At 46.6% G+C, this 27,998-nt stretch overlaps 1 protein-coding gene and 8 non-coding genes across 10 annotated transcripts; all 9 read right to left on the bottom strand.

Moving 5' to 3' along the window:
• Nucleotides 1–3,899: 3,899 nt before the first annotated feature.
• On the bottom strand, nucleotides 3,900–27,998 carry LOC135823285 (PHD finger protein 10-like). 2 transcript variants are annotated; one of them, XM_065336140.1, is made up of 15 exons: nucleotides 27,609–27,998; nucleotides 27,396–27,464; nucleotides 27,198–27,265; nucleotides 26,518–26,604; nucleotides 25,881–26,000; nucleotides 24,684–24,796; nucleotides 12,859–13,084; nucleotides 12,077–12,172; nucleotides 11,686–11,797; nucleotides 9,877–9,989; nucleotides 9,459–9,534; nucleotides 8,262–8,350; nucleotides 7,917–7,981; nucleotides 7,211–7,320; nucleotides 3,900–5,485 (listed from the first exon to the last, which is right to left on the bottom strand). In XM_065336140.1, exons 1-15 carry the CDS (start codon nucleotides 27,727–27,729, stop codon nucleotides 5,334–5,336), a joined length of 1,617 nt encoding a protein of 538 aa, XP_065192212.1. In that variant the 5' UTR covers nucleotides 27,730–27,998; the 3' UTR covers nucleotides 3,900–5,333. The 2 variants fall into 2 exon arrangements, with proteins under 2 accessions (XP_065192212.1, XP_065192213.1); XM_065336141.1 differs by having other exon boundaries at nucleotides 11,686–11,794.
• Nucleotides 13,426–13,521, bottom strand: Trnar-ucu (transfer RNA arginine (anticodon UCU)). The gene is made up of 2 exons: nucleotides 13,484–13,521; nucleotides 13,426–13,461 (listed from the first exon to the last, which is right to left on the bottom strand). It is a non-coding gene; the product is annotated as a tRNA-Arg (tRNA).
• On the bottom strand, nucleotides 15,519–15,614 carry Trnar-ucu (transfer RNA arginine (anticodon UCU)). Its single transcript has 2 exons — nucleotides 15,577–15,614; nucleotides 15,519–15,554 (listed from the first exon to the last, which is right to left on the bottom strand). It is a non-coding gene; the product is annotated as a tRNA-Arg (tRNA).
• Nucleotides 16,077–16,172, bottom strand: Trnar-ucu (transfer RNA arginine (anticodon UCU)). Its single transcript has 2 exons — nucleotides 16,135–16,172; nucleotides 16,077–16,112 (listed from the first exon to the last, which is right to left on the bottom strand). It is a non-coding gene; the product is annotated as a tRNA-Arg (tRNA).
• Trnar-ucu (transfer RNA arginine (anticodon UCU)) lies at nucleotides 16,798–16,893 on the bottom strand. The gene is made up of 2 exons: nucleotides 16,856–16,893; nucleotides 16,798–16,833 (listed from the first exon to the last, which is right to left on the bottom strand). It is a non-coding gene; the product is annotated as a tRNA-Arg (tRNA).
• Trnar-ucu (transfer RNA arginine (anticodon UCU)) lies at nucleotides 17,512–17,607 on the bottom strand. The gene is made up of 2 exons: nucleotides 17,570–17,607; nucleotides 17,512–17,547 (listed from the first exon to the last, which is right to left on the bottom strand). It is a non-coding gene; the product is annotated as a tRNA-Arg (tRNA).
• Nucleotides 18,227–18,322, bottom strand: Trnar-ucu (transfer RNA arginine (anticodon UCU)). The gene is made up of 2 exons: nucleotides 18,285–18,322; nucleotides 18,227–18,262 (listed from the first exon to the last, which is right to left on the bottom strand). It is a non-coding gene; the product is annotated as a tRNA-Arg (tRNA).
• Trnar-ucu (transfer RNA arginine (anticodon UCU)) lies at nucleotides 19,818–19,913 on the bottom strand. Its single transcript has 2 exons — nucleotides 19,876–19,913; nucleotides 19,818–19,853 (listed from the first exon to the last, which is right to left on the bottom strand). It is a non-coding gene; the product is annotated as a tRNA-Arg (tRNA).
• Trnar-ucu (transfer RNA arginine (anticodon UCU)) lies at nucleotides 24,027–24,122 on the bottom strand. The gene is made up of 2 exons: nucleotides 24,085–24,122; nucleotides 24,027–24,062 (listed from the first exon to the last, which is right to left on the bottom strand). It is a non-coding gene; the product is annotated as a tRNA-Arg (tRNA).

Here is a 27,998-nt window from a genome sequence, read left to right as displayed (position 1 = left end):
ACTGTGGCGAAGGAAGCCATGATAAACAGTAAACATGATTGTGTGTCTGTCTGTCAGACTCAGTACACATGGTACAGGGGGTGGGGAGTTGAGTGTGTGTGTGGGGGGGGGGGGCGTGTGTATGTGCACATGTGCTTGTACTTTTGTGTGTGTTTGTACAGTGTTTGTGTGTGTGCGTGCGTGCGTGCGTGCGCATTTTTGTGCACAATTCCGTCATGAAGTACAAATGATAGGTTTACCTTTTGTACACTCGCCAAGACTTCGGTTAGATTCACTGAGAACCTTTCTAGCCAACCTGGAAGCTGAGCCTTCCGTTTCCTAAACGGCTAAAGTCACCGCATACTCAGTATACGAGTAGAAAAGTGTTGAAATTATCAAGATTTATAAATAACGACCTGCAACCATGTACAATGTAGATAGATAGGGAACACATATTGATTGTTTTTAAAAGAATCCAGGCAATATCATGAATCATGGAACGAGTGCGTAATAATGCTCTATGTTGCGTTTTGACGATGCTGAAGGAAGGGAGCCGTTGCGATTCACTCACAACACACGCACAGAAGTCCACTCGACTGCAATTTCTGCCACAAATTGAACTCCACGAGTACGAGGAAGCTCAGCGGATCTCCACAAGAACTTTCGCCCATCAACTGCAATGGAATATGGGCTGTATGATACGACCAGCGGCTAACACGGGAAGTGGCGTCATTTTCCACAAATCTCGTTTCATTCACAACCATTTGACTGCAATTCAGTGCAATTTCTGCCACAAATTCAACTCCACGAGTACGAGGAAGCTCAGCGGGTCTCAACACGAACGTTCGCCCATCACCAGCAATGGAATATGGGCTGTATGATACGACCAGCGGCTAACACGGGAAGTGGCGTCATTTTCCACAAATCTCGTTTCATTCACAACCATTTGACTGCAATTCAGTGCAATTTCTGCCACAAATTCAACTCCACGAGTACGAGGAAGCTCAGCGGATCTCAACACGAACGTTCACCCATCACCTGCAATGGAATATGGGCTGTATGATACGACCAGCGGCTAACACGGGAAATGGCGTCATTTTCCACAAATCTCATTTTGTTCACCCCAACTTAATAAAATTGAAGTACTGGGATTTATCTTGCATTTTCATATCGCCTCAGAATAAATTAACTTCGATAAACTGAGAGAGAATGAGTGAGGCAGCTGGAAGAATTGAGGATGAAAATAGAGATCAGAAGACTCGACGGAGCAATCGTCTCCGTGCTCTAAGAGAAATCGGAGAATGTCCCAATTAGTATTTCAAGAAGACATCACAATTTTCGAAAATAATAATTTCCTTGCCTCGCAACACCGTTCCCTGGCAGCGTTCCCCGGCAGCGCGAGGCAAAGATGTTTTCTGGGAATGTGTGCCGTGTCCTCTCCCGGGCTTTTACGACTCCCTGGTTGTGAGACTTACCACCTCACCCTCGCCGTTAGGCGCTGCATCTGCCACCCTGGTATCACAGGCATGGTATTGGTAGTGGCCTGGCACATGCGAAACTTCCTAAGCTGGTTGTACTTTCTCAACGCAACTCATTATTGTATAGCCGGTGGTAACGCGAACGTGCAAACTTTACTTACTTACAACGTTACTTACATTTACAAGACAAAGCTACAGGCATGCACTTCTGAAGTACCGTAGTTCTGTCCCAAGCCAGCAAGCATGCGCTAGCTGTTGTGGCGCTTTTACATTTCACTGCCGCATGCGATGACCCACTCTTTAGAGTCGAGGTGTTGGCTCTTCCATAACTAAAAAGTACAAGTACTGTAACTTCGATTCAGTTCGAAGCATTAGCGTTGACTCAAGGCGTTGGTGCACTAAAATGCACTGCATGTATTACAAACCAATGCTCCCCGCTGCCCGGGGGGTCAAGATCAACTGCATGAATTATGTACAATACGTTATGTGATTGCGGTGAAGATGGCGACACGCGCCCAGGACAAGAACTGTACCACTGTCCAGGGAGTAGTAACTACACGTAGACTCGTCTACTACTCCCTGGACTGTACAATCATTGAATGATTATGTAGATCTACTACAGTTACTTAGAGCGCGAGCTCCGGTGTGGGGAGCAAACCCTTTCTTACAGTTACTTATAGACAAAATCACAAAGTCAGTAATTAGTTTCAGGTCACTCCCACCACCTAACGCCCACAGACATTCGTCAATGGTCATCCGGTGGCATTGGTGTATGCCATGGTCTGACGCTGACAGCTGAAGAAGACAGTGAAGCACTGCAGCCAGTGCAGGGTTGTCCAGGGTCGGTGTGATCAGACCTTGGCCATGCAACTTTGCAAGCTAGCTACCAACGTTCAGAAAAGCTAAAATAATACTTCGAAGTACATGCAGTCAACTGGGAACTTGTGGCCAGGCACAAGGGTTTATTTTTTTTTTATTTTTTTTTATTTTTTTTTATGCAATAACATGTTATTTATAAAGACAGGACAAGTGAATACCGTACTGGCAATATATGTTGCCGCAGTAAGGCCATGAAGCGTTACATTGGCACATGTTTGCCGCACGCAGGGCGTTACATGCAAAGTCGCAAAGGAGCCGTTACACAGGTTTCTATATTGCCGCAGTCCTTTTTTTGCTATTGCCGCATCACTTTTTTGCTATTGCCGCATCATTTTTTTGCTTTTGCCGCATCATTTTTTCTTGTGCAGTGCAAACTGCAATGAAAAGATCGCCGCACCCCGCCGGACGCGCGTTACGAACTCAACGAAAATGTGTCGCACTAGCCTGGTCGCGCGTTACGCCGCACCCCCTGCGTTACGCGTTACGCGGCAACATATATTGCCAGTACGGTAATTAGTCAGTCCATTGTTCATGATGATCTCCGACGGTTACGTCGGCAAGCGAGCCTCCGCCACTGCCAAAGCAGCGTGGGCTCCGCAGGAGGGTGCAAATTTCAAACCAAAATTTAAACGCCTACAACCGCGAATGCACATGATACAGGATTTCAGAAGGCTGAAGGAAATCCTGCATCTAACAAATGCCATAACATGAGAGTAATGCTCACCCCTCTTCTCCGCCAACAGATGAGCAATTCGTTTGTACAGTGCTGTTGATGCTGGACCCATTCCGCCAGGCACTGGCTGACATGACCGCCGGAACAAAGGAGGCACATGGATGCAGCTAATGGGGTCGTTCTCGGCACTTGTGCCAGTGGTTGTGAGACTTATCCACTCACCCCCACCGTTAGGTGCTGCATCTGCCGCTAGGGTTTATCGGGTGTTAGCGGCCGTCGTGAGTTCCCTTCGGGAACGGACACGATAATTTACTTTTACTTTACATGTGTAGTTGCGTTCCTCCTGTTCTCACATTTTGTTGAGCTTGAATAAAGCTTAGGGTATTGTGTCACTCAATCCAACACGCATATTGACTATACCAATCACCCGGACATTATTACACGGTTCTGTCTCTGCTCAACATTCAATCCAACAAAGGAGTAAGCCGGTACATCCCACACCACAACCCGCTGATCTGATAAGACCTCTACCACAAAAGATTAAATTGAGTGCCGTATTCTGAGGTAATGTCACATTACTATAAAAGCCATGCATGGATGGTTACTAGTAAAATACTAGTACAATGTATTCCTTCAGGCTTCTATACGAGACACTACAGTCAGTACATGTACTGAGTATGTCCTTGTCAAGAGAGGGGCACTGGCTGACATGGAGTGCGCTGGTAAACCTCCGGGGTGATGCACTGATGGCCCACACAATCGGAATATTTGCACGTCATGATTGGAAGCTGTGGCCTTAGTAAAAAAAAAAAAATAGATAAATCCTATTTATAAACGATGGCCCCTGGGCCTGGCCAACCAAATTATCGGTGGTTGGTTTTTGGTCACCAGGTGTACATGTACATGAGAAATATGACATACATGATGACGTACAGGGAGAGTATGCGTAAATTTTATGGCACCCTGGATCAAGCTACATGTACATTATACTTGACACAATATCTTTATTCAAGCTCAACAAAATGTGAGAACAGGAAGGAAACACAGGAAGGCCACACGCAACACAGTCAACGGGAAAAGTCAATACATGTACATGCAGTCCATTGTAGCTTAGGACAGCAGAACCTGCTTCAAAAGAAAGAAAGCTAGCCACATGAGGGTATAAGAGAGCTGATCAAGTGCAACCAAAGTACTAAGTAGAAAACAAGATAGGATAGATGACACTGGTAGCTTGGACGACTGACTGTGTTCTCAGCCACGCCAAATAGGCCGAACACAAACCAAGCAATAAGTAAGCAAAATGACAAACATCTGACAGCAGGAGGTACATGTAGATACTGCTGTAGTAGACCAGGAATCTTGAACATACTAATACCAAGAGTCAATAACCCCGTTAACCCCCAGAGTGTGCAATGCGCGATAGGGTCTTGTCACCACTCGTTTTCAACATTACGTCATTTTCATGTAGCGAATATGTCGCGGCCTGCACGCGCAGCTACATGAAAATGACGTAATGTTGAAAACGAGTCGTGACAGAGATTTGTGTGACATTGCACACTCTGTGGGTTATGGACTCTTGCTAATACTGTGTTATACGTTATTTAGGTGAGCTGAAATTGTGGCGTCAAACACCTAACAGTTTTCACGTGTAGCTTGGAATTACAAGTACTTCCTCAAAGTAGGTAACAAGTACCTCCTGTCACGTAGTCTAAATTTAAAACTTAAAAGTGCCTGGTTTCTCAACCGAAATTAGAGTTACACCAAGAAAAACTTTGTTCTACAGTTTTGCTATTCTCACTCACAATTTCTCAGATTAGCAAATTAATTCACAGCATGCCCCAGTGTTACCTGATATGATCCTATAAAGGATGTTCACATGCCACCACCATGATTGTGTGCTTTGCCCTGACTGCCTGCCTGGCAAAGCAGTGCCTGTGACCCATGATGTCGCTGCGGGCTGGAATGACATCATCGCGTATCACCACTGCACTGCGTGCGCTCGGCAAAGCACTGCAGTGCCTGTGACCACGATGTCGCTGCTGGCGGGAATGACATCATCGCGTATCACCACTGTGTGCGCTCGGCGGCAAAGCACTGCAGTGACTGTGACCATAACGTCACTGTTGGCTGGAACAACATCAACACGCATGTACTAGTAACCATCATGTGTCCTGTGCACTGCCAATGAGTGCCTGTGACCATGATGTCATTGTTGATAGGAATGACATCACCGCAGGGCTGAGTGCCAAACACGTGCTTGTGATGCAAATCAATGACGTTACAGACCATACTACTGCGAAGAGGATGTATTCAAGCAATCGCTTCTACACCCTCCCGCGCATCGGCAGCTGGGAACGGTACTTCTTGTGGTGCGCATCCATACGCTCGGCACGGGCACCGCGACAGATGACGCACTTGTAGGTGCTCTGTTCCTTGGATAGCGTCGAGTACAGTGCATCGCTGATGTTGTCGCAGGCTGTGTGTATGGGTGCAATACGACACAAGAACGCAAATAAAAAATTAAAAAAATTAAAAAATGCACGGGTTCGCGTACAGGGCGGGTCAAGAACCACCTTTCCGCTTCCGTGGAACGCCATCACCCCATGATGAGGTGTCGTATGCGGCTCCTAAACGGTGGGGGAGGATAGATCAAATCAGGCTTATGTACTACAGTCGACCTACCCTTATAACGATAACCTCTATAACGATATTAGTATCATATTACCCTTATAACAATATTTTTCTGCAAAACCAAATCACTCCATTGACTGCATACAATGCCTTACCTCTATAACAATATTGCTATAACGATATTACCCCTATAACGATACAAAATGGGCTGACCAATCGACATTTTCCATTTTCTAACAATATCTAGCAGGGAATATGTAGAGCCCACTATCCCGGGAGGGCAAGCTTCACTTGATAAGTCGCTGGGACAGGACGAAATGCAATGGGGCACCAGTGGGCACCTTGCAGTTGCTGTGCACAGAATGTGCATGTATGTCATGTTTTATGCTTTGAAGAGTGTAAAAAATGAATGAAATCCATGCATTATGACGTATGTGTATGAAATGAACCAGTTACCCCTATAACAATATTACCCTTATTACAATATGTCTTGGTGTTACGCAAATATCATTATAAGGGCAGGTCGACTGTAATTATATTCACCGGGGTGTAGGTACCCGCGCACAAAGCTATTTTCAGAGTTAGTATTGCCAGCACCACAATCTGGTGGTATGGAGGTTCCAGTGCGGCCACATCACCCAATTTTTCAGACATTTTCCGAAACCCGATCTCAAGAAAACCCTTTCCTGGTTTCGATAGAAACCCAAAGATTGCTCTGTGTGTGTGTGTGGGGGGGGGGGGGGGGGGGGATAGGAGCAAACACTATACCAGGGACACATGGTTTGACCCTATTCAGATATGGCTAAATTGCGAAGCAGACAACACTAACAGCATAACGGACCACATGACTTTATTGCAGGCTAGGTCAAGCAGCCCCGTGACATCACTGCCGGATTTCTGAGCTGCCCAGATATCCAGCAACCCCAAGTGACAGGCTCCGAGCATGCAGAGCTTGGGATGAGTGGACCTGACTTGAATAGCCCAGTAGACCAGGCTTTCATTTGGTGAACAGCCAGTAGATGAGTCCATGGTCAGGCAGCTCACACTTTCACATGGAGCACAAACTGAGAATGAAGAGCTGGAACGCAAAATCCGCTAATTCCATTTCATCACTTTCCTGATAATGGCCAAGAAGATTTCATTTTTAATAATTTATGTATGTTTTGTGTCTAAATTAAATCCATATTTGGGATCTAGTTTTGAAATGGTTCTATTCAGAGTTTGAATGTGAAATTTTGCCTGGTGCTGCCCTTGACACTGAGCTGAAAATCTGATTTTCTTAAGGTTGGCTTAGCGGGTTTTGCATCTCAACTCTTCAGATACAGCCTCATGAAGATAGCAGTGATAGGAATTCTAGCCGAGGGGCTGCCGTGCCAGTGTTGTGCTGCAGTCATGGGCTGAGTCGTGGACTGAGTAGGATTGGCCACTACTGCAACACTAGCACCAGTGCTAGTTGAATTCTTTGCTCTCTTTGCACTCATATCATCATTGGTTTGTGCGTTCAACAAAACACCTTTCAGCACCAGCACGTGTGTGATAGTTACTACATGCAGTGGTACGCTCTACTGACCTGTGTGAATCCATCGGTCACAGTCATCACAACACACCATTGGCTGGTCGGTTTCGTCATTGTGATACACCAGCAGACACACCGGGCAGAAGTGGCCTTTCTGAAACAGCCTGCACAGCAATGGCGGCCAAGCAAAAAAGCACAAACACAAGCACGTCATGCCTAATTGTAAAACCGTGGAAAGAGACGCACACAATCAGCAAATGTTCTGAATGTATAATTTATGCCATGATGGAATCTTTCACGACTGCTGTCGCTGACACTTTTGTGTTGTGGGTATAAAAAACCAGTACTGATCCAGAGTTACTCATTGCTATTTTCTGATGATCGCTTAGTGCGTGAAACTCAGAGCTAAAACACTTTCTCTGTCCTCTTACTATTGTTCGAATGTGTACGAACAGATTGTCTCTTATCAAGGACACAACTACATACATACATACACACACATGCGCGTGCACACACACATGCGCGTGCACACACACATGCGCGTGCACACACACACACCTACACACACACACACGCGCGCACACACACGCACACACACACACACACACACACACACACACACACAGACACACACACACACGCACACACACACACACACACACGCACACAGACACACAGACACACACGCACACACACACACACACCTACACGCACACGCACACACACACACACACACACACACAGAGGGAGAAGCACGAACCTCGAACAAAATGAACACAGCGTTGTGACATATTTGGGCTCGCTGCCATCTCTTGGTATGGTGAACTGAGAAAGATGAACAACAGAACACCAAAAATCAGCACAAACAAAAACGGATCCCCCCCCCCCCCCCCGGATGGTACACTATTGTCCAACATGCTCACAATAGGCCGCCACCAACGATACCTAAGTCAAGAAGCTTTGACACAGCTACTTCAAGGCACAATGAAAATCACTCGGGAATCGAATGGATAGAATAACACCCAAGTTGTACATGCCATGGCCAGGCTTGTCACCGGTACTTTCTGAGCAATGTTTGTGCATGCACAGCCACTGTGTTACTGACCTGGTGAGTACAGGGATTGCCACGGCGGAAATCCTTTTCGTGCTTCTGGCAAGATGAGCAGGAACTGCAGCTCTTGCACATCCACTGGCCTGCATACACACACATACACGCGCACACACGTACACACACACACGTACACACACACACACACACACGTACTGTACTTGTACTTGTTGCTCACTGCCAAAACTGGTCACGTGAGTCCCCCCGGGAGAGGGGAGAGAGACTCAAAAGGAATCTTAGAAAGATGACTCAATTGGTTATTGAACCGCCCAACGGCCGACACCCCCTGAAATCCCCAAAACTCTGGGTGGACTTGAAAATGATCCCACTTATGGGCTCACCACACCTCAGTAAGTGGGTGAGGACAAGGTGCAGAAAAAGGATTGACGGCATCAGGTATCCGTCCCGGGATCCAACTGCAGTTACCCCTGCCCCCAGTGAAGGTAATATTTGCTACTAGTGTGAGTGGCTAAATCAGAGTAGATCTGATAAAAGCTTCACTAGCACCATTGATTACACAAGAGTTAATCTAGCCATAAGCAGTCCATGGTTAACAGGTATGTATACTTCAAATAGAAAGTATATGAACCCTGGAACCAACAAAGGTGGCAGGTACAACATTACACCTTCAAGCAGCCGAGCCTGTTGGCAACAGACCCAACACAATCAGGCATAAGTGTACCTACCAGCCGAACTAGCTGACACACACGTATACACACACACACACACACAGACACACACACACACAGACACACACACACACACAGGCACACAAAGAACATATTTGCATGCTGTGATCGCAACTAGTAACTCCAATTTATCACAGCCGGCATCATTTCCACAAACCAAAGACACTTCAAAAGTCTTGCCACGCATGTGCACACATTATACTATAAAACAACGAAACGGTGAAGTCAGACTGTACACTGCTGGATTGTGCATAGCTCCGTCCACAGGAATACCTGAAACGAACACAGTGCTTCAGTGTATACACGAAAGTCGCATCACAGGCATAAAGGCGACAGGAGGGCAAACCAAAGCCACGTTACAGTACAATCATGTACATGTATACACCAGCACAAGCACACGCAAACACGCATATGTACACACAAGAGCACACGCACATACACACATACGTACACCCACACTCACACACACACACACGCACGTACACATACACACACGCAGACTTACCTGTAGGAATATCTTGAAGGCCAACGCAGAACGTGTGGTAGCCGCGATCGCAGTCGTCACAAAACATCATCTTCTCCTGAGTATCAAGAACAAACATACGACTCAAGTTTGAGATGGAAATTTCTCACACAAGGATAGCTATAGCCTGAGGATTCGGTCGAAGATGTGTGTAGGCTCTATTGTTGTTTGTTGTTGTTATAATGTCAGTAAAACATAACTAAATATGGCGGTCAAGAGCGTGTGATGTTCAGAGTGAGTTGACCTCCATTTTACAGTCGACTCCATTTTACAAACTCGCATGTGACGAATTCTGTGAAGTGTATCCGCACAAAGGGCAGGCTTCTGTGCGCCCTGGTGCGTTTGCTAAACACACCGATAAATTCGAAAGTTACAACGAGCACTAGCAGTCGGGACTGACCTCATCTCCTGGATCACTGCATAGTGTGCACACCTTGCAGTCCATGCACTGCCAGGAGTACGAGCCGAGAATGCGCACCGTCTGCACCGACAACTCCAAGCAAGACGGGTGTCCTGGAGCGCAGGCAGAAATGCAGACAACAAGACACAATACTCAGTGTCTGCTCCAGAGCCGGGTCAGCGACCCGGTTGGGGGGGGGGGGGGGGGTACTTGGACCTGTTTGGAAAAAGGTCACTGCTGACCCGGTTGGGAATACATAATACATCAGGAATCCTAAAAATATTTACAACTCCATGATGCACATGCAGTAGCCGCACTCGAACGGACCCTGCTCTGACCCAGTTGCAAGGGTTATGCCAGGTACACGTGTACCCGATTGGCTTGAAATCCCAGAGAAGACAGTCTGACACTGAATACTGTGAATCATTTTCGGCACATGCCACGGAATCTGCCACATAAGAAATCCACCCAACTCGCAGTAAAGTAGCTGTAGTCATTGACTACCTGGGTCTACTTAGTTCCGTTCTTCATTCCCTCAAACGCGTGGATCTTTTTCCTTCAGTCCTGAACCCCGTCGACCAGTGCACACCGTACTATCATTTTGCTCGTGGCACAACAGTCATAAACCGCAGTCTTGATCGTGGTACAAAAGTCATAAACTGCAACTTGTGGCGTGTGATATCGCAGCCTGTGATTAAGTCATCGCTGGCCGCAGTGCAGCAGCTCGAAACTAAGAGCTCAGAGAGCTTGGCGGCACGGGAGTAGCCTACTGAATAATTCACAGTACCGATTGTCATTTGCTTCAGCTGCTTAGCAGCTGCACACATGCCACTACTCCTAGAGGATAACAATACGGATTTTTCATCAACCACAACACCATAACCGTGCTCTCCAGCCGACCCCGGCACGACGTTGCCACAGCACACCACCGCCAGCAAAACGACACAACCGCTGGTACTGAATTCCTTCATACAGCTGTCTAGGGTGTGGCGGTTGATGAAAAGTCTGTACAGGGCCGAATGCTGCTGCTTACTCTAATTTCAGAAATTTTAGGTGCTCAATATTTTCGGTATGGGGTCAAAAGGCCAGGTTAGGTGAACAGAAATTTTAGGTACAGAGCAGCAGTTCCCTATTGGATTATGTGCGTTAGTGTTTGTTCGGCGTATTGAAATTTTAGGTATGAAACAGACGTACCGAAAGTACCGAAAATACAAGTACACCGAGAATTTGTGAAATTACAGTACCCCTTGATCTGGTAACAATACAGTCGAGCTAAGCCTGATAACAGGAGCACAGAACTCCCCAGACAGTGGATCTCCACATGAACGCCATCACGACTTGTTTTCAGGATTACATCACTTTCCCTGATACAATGCACCTCGCTATACACCTCGCTATACAGTGCACGGTCAACTTGGCATCTCGGAACCATGCATAGACAGCTGGCTACACCATTTTTTAATATGATGACGTTCCGAAAGCAAGTCACGACAGCTACTCAGCGGCAGTTGCTCCACACTCTTGGGAGTTTGTGTACTCTTGCCGACAAACACATTGCCTGCCATACTCCTATCACCAGGCAGCAGCTACTGTCGTGGACATGGAAATCCGGTCGGAGGTCAAGCAGCCCAGGGCGCTGGCCATGCAGTCGTGAGTATGCATACGATCAACACGGACACTGCATACAACGTTCTGCATGCACTGAGGGCGCCGGCCCCGCGTTATTCGGCCGGATTTCCATGTCTACGACAGTAGTTGACACGCTATTTTGGCTTCCCACATGACTGGGTGTATGAGCCTGTTACATACCGATGTTGGGACATGTCGAGCAGCTGATCAGCGCCTCTGCCTCTCCCTTCCGATTCTCCTCGTGCCCGTGCAAACATAGGCTGCACAGCGTGTCGTGCTTGAGGCTGCGCTGCTGTGTCAAATGGGATTCAGAAGAGAGCCAAGGAAACAAACATAATAATTATTATTATTACAATATGGGTGCGACCTATACCTCCGAAGGCATGGTGCTTGCACAAGTTCAAACTTCACAAGGTGACCCTGCACTGGCAGCATTGCCTAGACCCATTGGTCGTGCAACTTGCTCATGAGAGCTATCAAACCTCGCTCTAGTCACTGTTGCGTGATGGAAAGCAGCTGGTCACTGCGATATTCAGACAAACCGAGCGTTCAGATTTCAATACTTGCTCACCTTCGCCTGGGTGTGAGATCGCTGGTGAGATCGAGAACTTGCCGGCTGATTTGTTGCTGGTGTCGCTGCTGCTGAAGACGAGCTGGCTAAACCAGTCTGTTTACAGTGAAAGGGAATTACAAGAAAAAATACAGTCAGCCTCGGGAATAATGACCTCAACCGGGCACGAGAAACGTGCTGATATTTGCGATTTTTTTAACTATTTGCGAAGTTGAGAAAGCGTATGGTGACTATGTTTGAATGTACTGTTGCTAACTGTTATTCGTGAGCTGTTGTTTAACATATAGGCGAGGTTGTTACTTGTCACTCACAAGGCTAACTGTACACTTGCAGGCAGGCTTACTGAGTGCCTAGCGGACAATTCAGATCACAGCGCTTGCGGCTCTCCGAAGGTAGCGGCAGAAACTTCCACAGCACAAGTCAATAGCAGTACTCGTACATGTACTCTTGTACAGTCAATAGCAGTACAGTCATGTAGTCCCCCCCCCCCCCCCCCCCCCCCCGTACAGCTATAAGCATACGGCAATGTACTCGTAAACTTCCAAAACAACCAGACCCTGTCCAGTGAGACCTTGCTCATCACCACACACATACCAACAAACCATTCAAACAAAATGCTCTGCTATCGCTTTTGACAATCCACTATGGTGCAGTGCAACCAAACACAAATTGCAGAAATCACCGAGCGAAATAATTAGATCACTGTGAAATTGGTCATTGGAATTTTGCAACGACGCTACAATGCTGACATGCTGGTTTAGTGTACATGTAATTGGACTCACCGATGACAAAGGAACAGCACTGTTCTCCCTGGAGAGTGCCCGAGAACTGGCTGCCATAGGAGGAGGCAGCGACGCTTGCGATGAAGAAGACGATGATGCACCGGCGCCAGCAGCAGCATCGCCTCGCGTAGGGTTACCCGGCGGAAGAACGGACTCCACGGGTGTGGGCGGTGGTACGACAGTCATCGTCTTCAGTGGCATACAGCGCAGCTGCTCCGGTGTGTACCTGTGGTGATGATGTCCACACATACAGGTGTGCTCAGCGAAATCAGACCCAAAATACAAAACTGGCTCCCGGACCAGTTCCGATTGCATGGCTGTACTTGTACATGTGTACGTCCAGCCGCATTCCTGCCACTTCCAGGGTGTCAAGGGCCGTGCAAGTTGAGGGCACCACATATGCACTTTGGGTCGGATTTCAACGAGGGCAAATGTACAACCAGAAGAAACCATCAGGTTGGTCATCGATTCTACTCCAGTTTCTTGCGAGCCCAGAACAAATCCTGCATGCAAATAAGTCCTCAGTCACCAAAGAGAGGAAAAAAGAAAAAGAAAAAAAAAGAAGCGCACCCCCGGTGGGATTCGAACCCACAACCTTTGAATGCCGTCAAGCAGCTAGCCCGATTAGAAGTCCAATGCGCTAATCCATTGCGCCACGGGGGCAGACACGAATCTCCTGATCTCTTAGCCCGTATCAAACATCGAAAATCGCACAGCTACAGTTGATACTACAAATTGTAGAGGTAACGGGTTCATTTTGGTCACCGTGCCTCGCTTGGGCTGCATCACACACAACAATTCCATGACCTCGTGCCACTTCACACGGCTACTTTACTATAGCAGTACATATGCTAGCAAAGTGTTTCAAAATGCTACTACATACATTTCCCATCACCTCCACTGTACACCTGGACTAACCAATACAGTGCAAGTACGAGCTCGTATAACACTGTTGGTGGACTAGCCAATACAGTGCAAGTACGAGCTCGTATAACACTGTTGGTCGCCGAAGAACTGGGGAGTCAGCCTCCTAGCCCAGACCGTTCTTATTTTCATGTCTTCCAGTCTATGCACTGTTGAGTCACCGTGTATACATTGGTATGCTGTGCTTGGTGAAATTCTAGGCTGGTCGTTCTTCGGCGCTCCATTCTTCAGCGCCCGACAGTACTTCTATCTAGCATCGTTCATCACTTTGTAAGCATCCAAATGTGCTTGTTCAAGTCAGTGTTGCTGCTATTGTAGTGATTTAGTAGTTCTAAATCTTTTTTCTCACGTTGTTGCTGCTGTTGTTGTTGTTGTTGTTGTTGTTGTTGTTGTTGTTGTTGTTGTTGTTGTTGCTGCTGCTGCTGCTGTTGCTGCTGCTGCTGCTGTTGTTGTTGTTGTTGTTGTTGTTGTTGTTGTTGTTGTTGTTGTTGTTGTTGTTGTTGTTGTTATTGCTGATGCTGCTGTTGTTGTTGTTGTTGCTGCTGCTGCTGCTGTTGTTGTTGTTGCTGTTGTTGTTGCTGCTGCTGCTGCTGTTGTTGTTGTTGTTGTTGCTGCTGCTGCTGCTGTTGTTGTTGTTGTTGTTGTTGTTGTTGTTGTTGTTGTTGTTGTTGTTGTTGTTGTTGTTGTTGTTGTTGTTGTAGTTGCTGTTGTTGTTGTTGTTGTAGTTTTTGTTGTTGTTGCTGCTGTTGCTGTTGTTGTTGTTGTTGTTGTTGTTGTCATCGTCGTCGTTTCAAAATATTTATTCTCGTGGTAGCCAGTAGCCAATAAGAGATATGTTGTTGTTGTTGTATTTAACTCGGGAACATAGCTGACTATTCAACTCACAGGGTGCCTGAGGAATTCTGCAAACACGGAGTTGAATTCACTCATATGTACACAAACGAGCAGGGTGTGTGTGGGGGGGGGGGGGGGGGGGATTGCTATCTCACTGTGCCTTCCGGATCAAGTCTGACCAGCTGCATCAGCTACTACACATTTGACCAGGGGCAGAAAGACGACGTGGCAAAAGCAAGAGTACACGAAAACCAGAGGGTGCAGCTGGAACGGATTGCTGCCAAGGTAAAGCGACTGGAAAACATAATTTCAGTGCGTACAATCCACTCCTGCTGCACAACTGCAACTTAGCTGCTGCATGCACTATGCCACTTCTTGCCCCTTATTCTTATCAACTTTGATGAAATCTAGGAATTCTGACGACAAGACAACCGAACATACAGAAGCTGCACACACTGAGGGTGTGTTTGGTTGGTACGATCTAGAACAGGATCGAACAGCTGGTGCACATGGAGCAGCCTCATGCCAACCAAAAGGTACTCCAGAAACAGAGCATATTTTTTGTGAAAATATGCCAAACTTGGTGCATTCTTCAAAATGTGTGTATGGGTCACCATGGTCACTGTGTACGGTATGACGAGTCCAACCCAAAAGCGTATGCACGTGATCATTTGGGACCAAAATCGATGTTCCCGCCAGGTTTCACTGTGAAAAAGTGAAACTGCTCGGTCTGCTCCGGCCTCGAGGCCGACCAAGAACAGGTGCAGTCCCAACCAAACGCGCTGTTCTGGTGAATCCTGTTCTAGTTCGTACCAACCGAACGCGCCCTGAGCGTCATGTATCAAAATCTAGCAAAACCAATTCCAGAAAAGATAAAAAAAGAAAAGAAAAGAAAAAAAGCGCACCCCCGGTGGGATTCGAACCCACAACCTTTGAATGCCGTCAAGCAGCTAGCCCGATTAGAAGTCCAATGCGCTAATCCATTGCGCCACGGGGGCGTCCACGAAATGAGTGCCATCAGGATGTGAACTTGCTTGATGGTTGTGCACACGTACCGCCCCGTAACATTTTTTTAATTTTTTTTATTTGGCCCGACAAACGAGTAGATTTTTTTAGTGACAGTCAATTTTTTCCTTCAGACTTTTCCCGTTTGTGTCTTTCCCTCAAACCAGTGAATATTTTATTTTTATTCTTATTTTACTTTTTTTCCCATTCGATGTTTGCCTTGGTGAGTCGACAACAAAAACTCACATCTGACTCCACGCGTTGCAGTTGTCTTGTTGTATGCACCCAGCCCCTTGATTTTACAGCCAGTGAAAGGACAATCGTATGGCAGAGAGCAACTAGGTTCGTTGGTGTGAGAGCACTTTAAGCGTGTTTTTGTGTGGAGCGTGCGTCCGCTCAAGACAAACGGAGTACAAGGTGGAATGCTGAGCAGAAAAAAAGAAAAAAAGAAAAAGCACCCCCGGTGGGATTCGAACCCACAACCTTTGAATGCCGTCAAGCAGCTAGCCCGATTAGAAGTCCAATGCGCTAATCCATTGCGCCACGGGGGCGTCCATGAAATGAGCGTCACGTCATCAGGATGTGAACTTGCTTGATGGTTGTGCACCGCCCTGTAACATGATTCTTTATTTTTTTTATTTGGCCCGACAAATGAGCAAGTAGATTTTTTTAGTGACAGTCATTTTTTCTTCAGACTTTTCCCGTTTGTGTCTTTCCCTCAAACCAGTGAATATTTTATTTTTATTCTTATTTTTAATACTAGGGAATTGGATAAACCCCATTTCGATGCTTGCCTTGGCGAGTCGACAACAAAAACTCACATCTGACTTCACGCGTTGCAGTTGTCTAGTTGTATGCAACCAGGTCATTTATAGGAAGCAAGAGAGTCTTCAAGTAGCACTAACTGACGGAAAGCGGACAAAATCTCTGGCAAATCCACGCTGTAACGTATCCCCACTGTATGTAGCTGCAGTAGTTGTGAACCGCATGGTTTGTGTTTTGGGCGTCAGATCATGGCAGAGTTTCGCATTCTAGTTGTTTGCAAATACAACAAGTACCGTAGAGTACCGCGAGAGCGCCCCACCTTGATTCTACAGCCAGGGAAAGGACAATCGTATGGAGCTCAACTGGAGGACAACGTGAAATGCTGAGCATCAAAAAATATATTAAAAAACGCACCCCCGGTGGGATTCGAACCCACAACCTTTGAATGCCGTCAAGCAGCTAGCCCGATTAGAAGTCCAATGCGCTAATCCATTGCGCCACGAGGGCGTCCACGAAATGAGCGTCATCAGAATATGAACTTGCTTGATGGTTGTGCCCCGCCCTGTAACATGATTTTTTTATTTTTTTTATTTGGCCCGACAAACGAGTAAGTAGATTTTTTTGTGACAGTCAATTTTTTTCTTCAGATTTTTCCCGTTTGTGTCTTTCCCTCAAACCAGTGAATATTTATTTTTATTCTTATTTTTAATACTAGGGAATTGGATAAACCCCATTTCGATGTTTGCCTTGGTGAGTCAACAACGAAAACTCACATCTGACTTCACGCGTTGCAGTTGTCTAGTTGTATGCAACCAGGTCATTTATAGGAAGCAAGAGAGTCTTCAAGTAGCACTAACTGACGGAAAGCGGACAAAATCTCTGGCAAATCCACGCTGTAACATATCCCCACTGTATGTACTTGCTGCAGTAGTTGTGAACCGCATGGTTTGTGTTTTGGGCGTCAGATCATGGCAGAGTTTCGTATTCTAGTTGTTTGCAAATACAACAAGTACCGTAAAGTACCGCGAGAGCGCCCCACCTTGATTCTACAGCCAGGGAAAGGGTATGGAGCTCAACTGGAGGACAACGTGAAATGCTGAGCATCAAAAAATATATAAAAAAACGCACCCCCGGTGGGATTCGAACCCACAACCTTTGAATGCCGTCAAGCAGCTAGCCCGATTAGAAGTCCAATGCGCTAATCCATTGCGCCACGGGGGCGTCCACGAAATGAGCGTCATCAGAATATGAACTTGCTTGATGGTTGTGCACCGCCCTGTAACATGATTTTTTTTATTTTTTTTATTTGGCCCGACAAACGAGTAAGTAGATTTTTTTGTGACAGTCATTTTTTCTTCAGATTTTTCCCGTTTGTGTCTTTCCCTCAAACCAGTGAATATTTTATTTTTATTCTTATTTTTAATACTAGGGAATTGGATAAACCCCATTTCGATGTTTGCCTTGGTGAGTCAACAACGAAAACTCACATCTGACTTCACGCGTTGCAGTTGTCTAGTTGTATGCAACCAGGTCATTTATAGGAAGCAAGAGAGTCTTCAAGTAGCACTAACTGACGGAAAGCGGACAAAATCTCTGGCAAATCCACGCTGTAACATATCCCCACTGTATGTACTTGCTGCAGTAGTTGTGAACCGCATGGTTTGTGTTTTGGGCGTCAGATCATGGCAGAGTTTCGTATTCTAGTTGTTTGCAAATACAACAAGTACCGTAAAGTACCCCGAGAGCGCCCCACCTTGATTCTACAGCCAGGGAAAGGGTATGGAGCTCAACTGGAGGACAACGTGAAATGCTGAGCATCAAAAAATATATTAAAAAAACGCACCCCCGGTGGGATTCGAACCCACAACCTTTGAATGCCGTCAAGCAGCTAGCCCGATTAGAAGTCCAATGCGCTAATCCATTGCGCCACGGGGGCGTCCACGAAATGAGCGTCATCAGAATATGAACTTGCTTGATGGTTGTGCACCGCCCTGTAACATGATTTTTTTTATTTTTTTTATTTGGCCCGACAAACGAGTAAGTAGATTTTTTTGTGACAGTCATTTTTTCTTCAGATTTTTCCCGTTTGTGTCTTTCCCTCAAACCAGTGAATATTTTATTTTTATTCTTATTTTTAATACTAGGGAATTGGATAAACCCCATTTCGATGTTTGCCTTGGTGAGTCAACAACGAAAACTCACATCTGACTTCACGCGTTGCAGTTGTCTAGTTGTATGCAACCAGGTCATTTATAGGAAGCAAGAGAGTCTTCAAGTAGCACTAACTGACGGAAAGCGGACAAAATCTCTGGCAAATCCACGCTGTAACATATCCCCACTGTATGTACTTGCTGCAGTAGTTGTGAACCGCATGGTTTGTGTTTTGGGCGTCAGATCATGGCAGAGTTTCGTATTCTAGTTGTTTGCAAATACAACAAGTACCGTTAGGCCTCGGTCACACTACGGCAAGTTTGAAGCTGGACGCAGCGTCAAGCCACAGCACTTGACGCAGACGCGGGGTCACACAGTGTTTTGTTTTGCAGCTCATGACTGCCGCGGCCTGACGCATTTGTCTACGTCACAAAATCACCAGGGAAACTCAATTACGACACGGATTCCCACGGAAACCGGCCTTTTGCTTATTATACCAAAAAAATTGTCGGACAAATTTTCAAATTTTTCATTGATTTTTTATTACAAGAAGACGAAAGGTCCACGTGTACGCGTGCACGATCGTTGTTTCTTTCCGAATTTGAAGCCATTTTCAGTTGTAGTGTCATGGATCAGGCAAGAAAAGTCCGCATCGCAGCTGTGTTTCTCATGACTTCGTCATGCTGGTTGTCCTTTTTGGGGCTCTTGACGACAACACAACACTCACAAGTCAACAGGCTCCAGTTGGCCGATGACCCACTCAAACAACTGGTCCTTTCTCGACATCATTTTCTTCTCAGAAAGCGCCTCGCTCTTCCGCCAGGTTCGGAGCAGAGCAGCCTCGGCCTCGTAGGTCCACGGACTCCTCTCGAAAAAAAAGAGGGAACAAAATAAACAAAACAAACCTTGAACTGACGAATGTCGAATGACTGCTCAACTCAAGCAACTGTCTTGAAACTAATTTTACTTGAAAGACACTGTTTTTCCGCAAAGCGTCACTCCCATCAGCGGCAACGCAGCCGATTTCCCCACGTCAGACGCAGCAGCGTCTGACGCCCAAACTTCCCGCGTTTGCGTCAGTTGCCATGGAAAAGCTCATGATTCTGACGCTGACGCAGCATTTTTCCCGTAGTGTGACCGAGGCCTAAAGTAACGCTGCGAGAGTGCCCCACCTTGATTTTACAGCCAGGGAAAGGACAATCGTATGGAGCTCGCCTCGCGTCCGCTCAAGGCAACTGGAGTACAACATGGAATGCTGAGCATAAAAAAAACAAAAAACGCACCCCCGGTGGGATTCGAACCCACAACCTTTGAATGCCGTCAAGCAGCTTGCCCGATTAGAAGTCCAATGCGCTAATCCATTGCGCCACGGGGGCGTCCACGAAATGAACGTCATCAGGATGTGAGATTAGGGAGGTTTCGCTCTACGGAATTTCTGGCGAAAATAACGTAGGAACTGCACGTAATTTTCATACGTAAAAATCAGAGCTGTTGAGTTTCGCTCTACGCGATTTCTCCACAACTGCTAAACATATGCATTGTTGCTTTGGAGACGCGCTGGCTGCATGCGCCTGCTAAACATATGCATTGTTGCTTTGGAGACGCGCTGGATGCATGCGCCCACGGCATGCATGCACCACGGACCGAAACCGCGTTTTCCATTTTTATTTTGCACATCGTGTACGGTGTGGGTACCTTGTGTTTCGCGCGTCTTGAACGCTGCCATGGATAAATCCGGAAAATATTTCAAAAAGTCCTACGGAGGACCCAACGTAGGAATGAGGTTTCCTACGGAAATCCGTAGCGAGATTTACGTTGCCCTCGCTCCCCGGCGCGTACAGCATACGGATTTTCATACGTAATTACGTAGAGCGAAACTTCTCTATTGTTCGATGGTCGTGCAACACGATTTTTTTATTTTTTCATTTGGCTAGCCTGGTCCTCAACCCATGCAATTGTGTTTTCAAATTTTAAAAAATTCGTTCTCAAATTGTTTGCCAGTGCGACGAACATATTGCGTTTGTCGTTGGCGTTGAAGCTCTGCGCTTGAGTTGTTGTGCTGGCGCTACTTGGTCAGGAGATGGGTGATGAACGCCAACGAAGGTCGCTCAGCAGGCCAAGAAAAAGCAAATTTCCTAGAGTTACGTCCAAGCCCATTTCAAGTCCTGAATTATTTGAGGGGAGTGAAAGCAAACACAAGCCGCAGTCTGATGAAGCTGGTGAGCGCGTAGAAAGAAGACCCTGCTCTTCGAGCTACTTTTTTATCCAGTGATGCCTCGTGTGACAATGCTGGAGATAAGTCTGAAGAGGATTGCGATGATATTCCATCAGGAAATCGAATTGTTCACAAGGAGAGCTTACAGCAATTGGTGACATCAGCGTGTGTATGTAGTAATCGTCAAGAGGGTAAGCTGACCATCAAAGAGAATTTCCGTCATGGCCTCGCCTCAACGATTAGTTTGCAGTGCAAATCGTGCGGCTCATCAACCAGTGCAGCCGTGGCAGAAAGACACCCACCTGCTAAATTGTACGATATAAACCGCCGCAGTGTGCTTGCAATACGCCTTGTTGGTAGTAGACGAGAAGGTCTGAACAGTATCTGTGGGATATTGGATATGCCGCCTCCTGTTAGCAAGTCCAATTCTGGGCACAGCGATGCACTACACACTGCTGTGGAAACTGTTGCTAGGGACAGCATGAAGAGTGCTGGACAGCGTCTTCTTGTTCGGCGAACAACAGAACAGCATTCCCACCCGGGGCATGTTGCAGTTAGCACCGATGGAATGTAGATGAAGCGCGGCTTCTCACCAATGTTTGGTGCGCAAACTGTTGTGTCCTATGAGACAGGAAAGGTTCTGGACGTGGATGTGCTATCAAAACACTGCAGTGGATGTGAAACTTGGAAGAACAGGTGGCAAGCAGGAAAGATTTCTAATGCTGAGTACGAACAATGGAAATGCTTTCGGCTGTGCTGGAAATGATGAGCTGCTCTAAGGGTTCACTTGACAGCTCTGTTCTTCTCAAGTTGGATGAAGAGAAGCAGTATCACAGGAGAAGGTCCAGTGAGGAGCAAAAGTCAGCCAGGAAGAGAAAAAGAGCTATTCGAAAGGGATTTGCTGACACGACACAGCAAGCAGAAGTAGTCACAAACATTGCTGGAGGGTTCTCAGAGTGCCAAAAGTTAGTTTTTTGGCCTCCCGACCAAACTTTGGTACACTTTATCTCCAGATTGGCTCATCACAGCCCAATAAACCTTATATGTAGATTGATCAGTGGAACATTTCACAGATGCTCAATATATTATAACGGGATAGTTTTTTTTGTTTGGTGGATGTTAGCTGCCTCAGTAGTAATAATCTTTTTCGACGGTGACGGGCGTCTTCACAGATGATGTTGACCGAGTGGTGCTATTTGAGTCCTATCTCCAAGTTGTTCTATTCAGCATTTGCTACTGTTGTAGACTGTCTCTTGTGATGCATTGCTATCACTTCAGCTGATATCATGTTGCTGCTAGCATGTACCAAACATCTGAGATGACGGCATTTTTTACTCTCCAGTGCAGTGAACATTTGGGATGAAGCGAAGTAAATGTTCAAGGTAGAACTTTTATTATAAAATAGTCTGTTTCAAAAAGATTTACAATCAGGTTTGGGTCATAAAAAGTATGAAGATAAGGGAAATTTGGACAACAAAGTACATAGAATGGCTTGTTAGGACACGGCAAATTGTTCTGTGAAGCTTTCGGAACAATTGGACCAACTGTTAAGGAGTTAGAATTTCGGCCAGGTTTCCGGCCTTTTCCCATGGTTTACAATTTGCCCAGGAAGCCAGTATCGATTTTTTATCAAAACCCACGATTTATCCTTTCCATTTTGGCCTTGTGGTTATGAATGCTGTCTGCTGACCATGAAGTTGTGAGTTCAAATCCCAACCTATCCTCAAGTCAAACTTTTTTTTCATTGTTTTGGTGATCAAGCTGGTACAAGACAAAGAAGATGGCTGCACCAAACGACTTATTGTTGGAGCTCGCGCTTCCTGCCGAACTGACTGACACTTGACTGGCTCACGCCATGTGAACACACCCACAACACTGCAATGGTGTGAGTGAATTATAATGGAAGTCATCGCGCTGTAGCTTTTTGAGATTTATTTTAGTATTTCAAGATCGCCAATTTATTTGAATTTAGCAGTCAACGCCGTCTTCTATCAGCGTTCACAAGGGTCTGCTTTTCTCAAAATGTCGTCGAAGTCACACGGATAGCTTTGCCAAGTCATGGCCTTGGGAATGAGTCCGTGTTGATGTCGTTTTCGTCAGACGGTGAGTAAATTGCATCGCAGCTCAAAGAAACTATTTTGGTCACAAAACGGACCCATGCAGCTCGTCAACATTTACAACACTTTCGTTTCGACATGTCCTCTCTGACTCCATTATCGATACGAGGAAGAACTCGTTTGTTGTAAACCAGACGTACATGACTGTGTCAACGTGAGTGAGTTGTCATTTTTCCTGCTTTCGCGCGGAATATTTCTTCGAGTTCACAGTGAGTTTTTCCAGGCAGCGCTTGAGTGCTCATACGGTAAGACGCCAAACTCCGCGGGCGATCGCCAGGATTGTAAATCTTTTTGAAACGGACTGTAGATGATGGCATGAATCATGAATCTGTGTTCAAAATTTGGTGGGAAAAGATTCACAGACACCGAAGTAATAACCAAATTATGTTTATCACTCCCCCCTCACGTGACCGCGGACTCCTGCATATACACTCACACAATAACCACACAACTGTTTGGGGATAGCGCGCTTATTGTATTATGCCAAACTTGACACGCTGAGTCCAGCTTGACTCAGCTGAGTCCCTAACTGCAATTTACTGCTCTAACATGAAGCCGTGCCTGGAAGAAGGGAAAGAGCGAAAAAGAAAAAAAAATTCTGGCCTTCTGCAAGCAATAGCAAGTAATGAGTGACGGCTGTGTAAAGTCGCACAACCATGCAGTCGACCGGATGATGGTGAGTGTCCGGCACACATCTTGCTCTGCTGCTCCACCTGCGCATACCTGATACGGTGGTGCGCTTACGGGCGGGCTGCCTGGGCCCCAGATGCCTCCTTGATGCGCCGCGGAGTGCCGTCGAAGCACCTGTATCACTTCGGTGATCCAAATGCGAATGCAGCCTTGCCGGTCGCCCGCCGGCCTGCCGCCTACGCGACCAGCCTGAGACTGGCCCTGCCGCATTTGGCGCTTCTAAACGCTGCGATCCGGTAGACAGCTCACTGGGCTGCCAAATACGTGACTGGCTTGAGGACAGTTCCATACTGGGCAGGGCGCCCAGCTCAGATCGCACGCCGTAGCGGCGCGAGCTGGGCGCGGTGAGGGTTGGTGATAACTACAGTTTCCTCCTTCCTCCTCCGGAAACTTCCATTTTTGTGTGGAGCTCGCGTCCGCAAATAGACACAACACAACGTGGAATGCTGAGCATTAAAAAAAAAACGCACCCCCGGTGGGATTCGAACCCACAACCTTTGAATGCCGTCAAGCAGCTAGCCCGATTAGAAGTCCAATGCGCTAATCCATTGCGCCACGGGGGCAGGCACGAATGAGCTCAGATCTAACACGATCTGAACTTTACAAACAATGAGTGCAGGATGACATTCGATGCAGGAGAACTCTCAGGTACATTGACCTATGTGGCCGAGAGTTCATAACAAATAGCGTCTGTGCACGAGGGGCAACTGCAAAGGGAGATTTCCGCAGTATTGTCAGCAAATTACTGAAAAGTATTCTCGGGCGACAGTATCGGACGGCAGCAGCCACTGTGTGTTCCTCCGGGAAGATTTTACTTTAGTTATCCCCCACACCACGTGGCCGACCACCATGGCGGTGGATAGATACGATTCGGCACGACATGAAGGCAGCGGATCTCTCCGCGGAGAGCGCTCTCCAAGCGGCAGGAGATAGACTACCTTGGCTTGTCATTGTTGACAGATGCGTCAACCCTGTCATTGTTGACAGATTCAACCCTGCTCCTCAGGTTCAGGGAAGATGCGAGCTGTGTTTATTGTTACTATTATCCCCAAAGCCTACAAGTATAGTGCATAGAGTAGAAATGTGTGGTTCAGACAAAAAATAACATGCGCCATCGTACTGACCGTGGGCAATAATCCTGGTACTGTCCAGGCAGCAGAGCCACCGGGTAGTCACCAACCGGCGGCTGACGACGACCACGGCGACACAGACGCTTGCGCTCCGGGTAGTGGATCAGCTGTGCGGGTCCGCGGGGACAAGACACACACACACAGACAAGACGGGAACAGGCACATTTATTTACTATTTACGTAATACAACATCTCCTGGCTCGCCGTAAGACTGCCAGTGGCAAGAATGAGATGAAGGGTGGTGGTAACCAGCCACGGTTAACTAAAAACTACATTTAAAAATGAGAGGGAAGAGAGACAAGAAGAAGAACATGTTAGCAGTCTTGGCCAAAGATCAAGGTAACCGATGTCTATACCGTCTTCTTGAGTTTGAGGGAGTTGAGACAGAAAAAGTTCGAAGAAAAATTGACTGTCACGGCCAGGACTCGAAACTCGAAACCAGGGACCTTCGCTTATGGCCAGCGATGCTCTAAGCTATGGTGCAGTCCTCCCAGCAGCGATACCTCTATTATCGCCATGGCTGCCTATCGCCCACATCACCTTTTCACTGGCTAGTGCCACGTGATTGTGAATAAATAAATAGATAAATGCTAGCTATAAGCGAGGGTCCCTGGTTCGAGTCCTGGTGGTGACAGTCAATTTTTTCTTCAGACTTTTCCCGTTTGTGTCTTTCCCTCAAACTAGTCAAGATAAATATATGATGAAATAAAGACTTTGATAGTCGGGGGAAACATATTAGCGCACGAAGAGACGAAGCCAGTTGAAAACCTGATGAGGCCTTTCGTACCATTACTTCTCAAATCAGTACATAGTGATAATGTGACGAAGCACAACGATGTCAATTTATCCAGCATGTTGGCACAGCTACACCAAAGCTCAGTGGCTAGAGCATCGTTGGCCTCAAGCAAAGGTCGCTTGTTTGAGTCCTGGTGGTGAGAGTCAATTTTTTTCTTCAGACTTTTCCCTTTTCCATTCCCTCAACCTATGAATGAATAAATTTATAAAAGTCCACTCCGAAAAGTTTAACTCGGATGGTGAGCCAGTTTCGTGCCATTTTGTCGCACTCGCTGACTGTATAAGATCTGGTTATGTTGGTGGACAGTTAGTCATAACTCGTAACATCTTGTCCTCCTTTTTTCACCATACTCCCAATAGAGTGCACCTTTTCTCATTCATGTGCTTTCACCATACCTGTGTCTGCGTGTCGTAGTAAGCGCTGCGCTCCAGGCGCCGCTGCTGGCCAATTTCAGCGTTATACTGGGCTGCCTTGCGTATGGCTCGCTGCGCCAGAGAGCGCTTCGAATCCACAATCTGCCATAGGCACAGTACCAACAGAATGTGGAAGAGGAATCGGACATATTCACACTTTGATAGTGTAGGGAGGAACACAAGAACGTGTTTCATACTGGAGTGCAAGGCAAAAGCAAATTGGAATGAACTCACAAAACTTCTCACAATAAACTGAACTTAAATAAGGGATGAGTGCAAACGCAAGGCTATGAGGGATGGAAGTGACACTTCAGTATGTAGCAACATGGCAGTCAATGAATACTAGTAGTCGGCAAGTACAAAACATCCATGTAGCATGCAAACCTGACAATCTTTTGGTACAGAGCAGGCAGAAGAAATGGGGAGGGAGGGGGAGGGGGAGAGAGAGAGAGAGAGAGAGAGAGAGAGAGAGAGAGAGAGAGAGAGAGAGAGAGAGAGAGAGAGAGAGAGAGAGAGAGAGAGAGAGAGAGAGAGAGAGAGAGAGAGAGAGAGAGAGAGAGAGAGAGAGAGAGAGAGAACCCACACCCACACACAACCAGCAAGGCAACAAACAATTTACCTTTTTGATGAACTCAGGACCTGAAGGTTGTTTAGGACCAACACCGCAGACATCCAGCGCTTTCCCATGCAACGCTGACATGTACTCCTGATAAAGAAAACCAACACCACAGAAGAGGAATGGCCAGTTAATACATGTCAGGAAGACTATTCCAATAGAACGGATGCACTTCCACATCAAGAAATTAGTCCACTAGAGCAAGAGAGGAACGACCTGTAAGTGTCAGCACACATCAAGAAGATTACCAGCACAAGTCTAAGTAATGTTATCATCAACCAGACCTCTCCTAGAAAGACGACGAATCCTCCCTTCCTCTACCCCGCTCTTCTGCATTGCTACACTCCCCCTTTTCATTGGCTATTTGCAGTGGCTTTTGCTGCACCAGGAGACAAAGGGCCTTTCTACTTTAACAGCATTCAGGAACGCCTTGCTTTGGACCACAATTTTAGTCCATATTTGCTTCTTTCTTCTTTTCCTTTTCTTTTTGACTTCTTACTCTTTTCGACGCGTAGAGCTACAACATGACACCAGACGTGCAGCTCATACAGCACACATGCGACACACACACACGAACACACACACGCACGCACACACACACACAAACACACACACACGCAAACACACACACACACACAAACACACACACGTACATACATACACACTTCGAAGGAGAAGCTTACAGAGTATCTTGACGGATAGTGCTTCTCCAAGTGACAAAGAACATTTTCTAGAGGAATTGAGATGCGAGCTGAATAGACATAAGAAACACATCAGCAACCATTCAGTGACAATTGGCAAAACAAATCTGCGACAGTCAATGCATACCGAAACAATTGTGCGGGTTCAGTCAAAAGCACAAAATACTATCAATGGCTTACTCGTGACACGCAGGCCGAGTTTCTTCAGAAACAAGACTTCATCGGTTTCCATGCGCCGTGGTTCCATGTCTGTAAACACACACACACACACACACACACACACACACGCACACACACACACACTCACGCACACACACACACACACGCACACTTAGTTTTATCATTTCTGGGGACATCAGCGCTCCTCAGTTTACAAGCTGGCAGAGAACTAACCTGGAGCAGGCTCTGATAAATTCGCATCACGAAGAAAACGCCTGAGCTCTTGGAAGGGGACGTACGTGGAACATGTATCTCCGCTTAGAGGCCACTGGTATTCCAAGCAGCTCCCCATCATTCAAGTCAGCTGAAACACGCGCTGTTCAAGTGTTGTCTCTTTTCGGCTTTTGCGTTTCAAACACGCTCCATGCTGTGACAACTAGAATGAATGAAAACAAGAAATTTCCTAGACTGCGAGGTCCTGTCCAAAGCACAGCTGAATAACTCAAGTCAATACTCGAAGTCCAAAAGAAGAAGTATACGCAACAAGAAGCAGTAAAGAAAATCCCTTCCTGAGTGTACTGCATCGGCCAAGTGATCATCAGATTATGGTTTTGAAAAACAAGA

This window comes from Sycon ciliatum, chromosome 8 (assembly GCF_964019385.1).
Source record: "Sycon ciliatum chromosome 8, ocSycCili1.1, whole genome shotgun sequence".
NCBI classification, from domain to species: domain Eukaryota; kingdom Metazoa; phylum Porifera; class Calcarea; order Leucosolenida; family Sycettidae; genus Sycon; species Sycon ciliatum.
The sequence above is the reverse complement of the archived record's forward strand: the minus strand, read 5'-3'. Positions and strand labels throughout refer to the sequence as shown.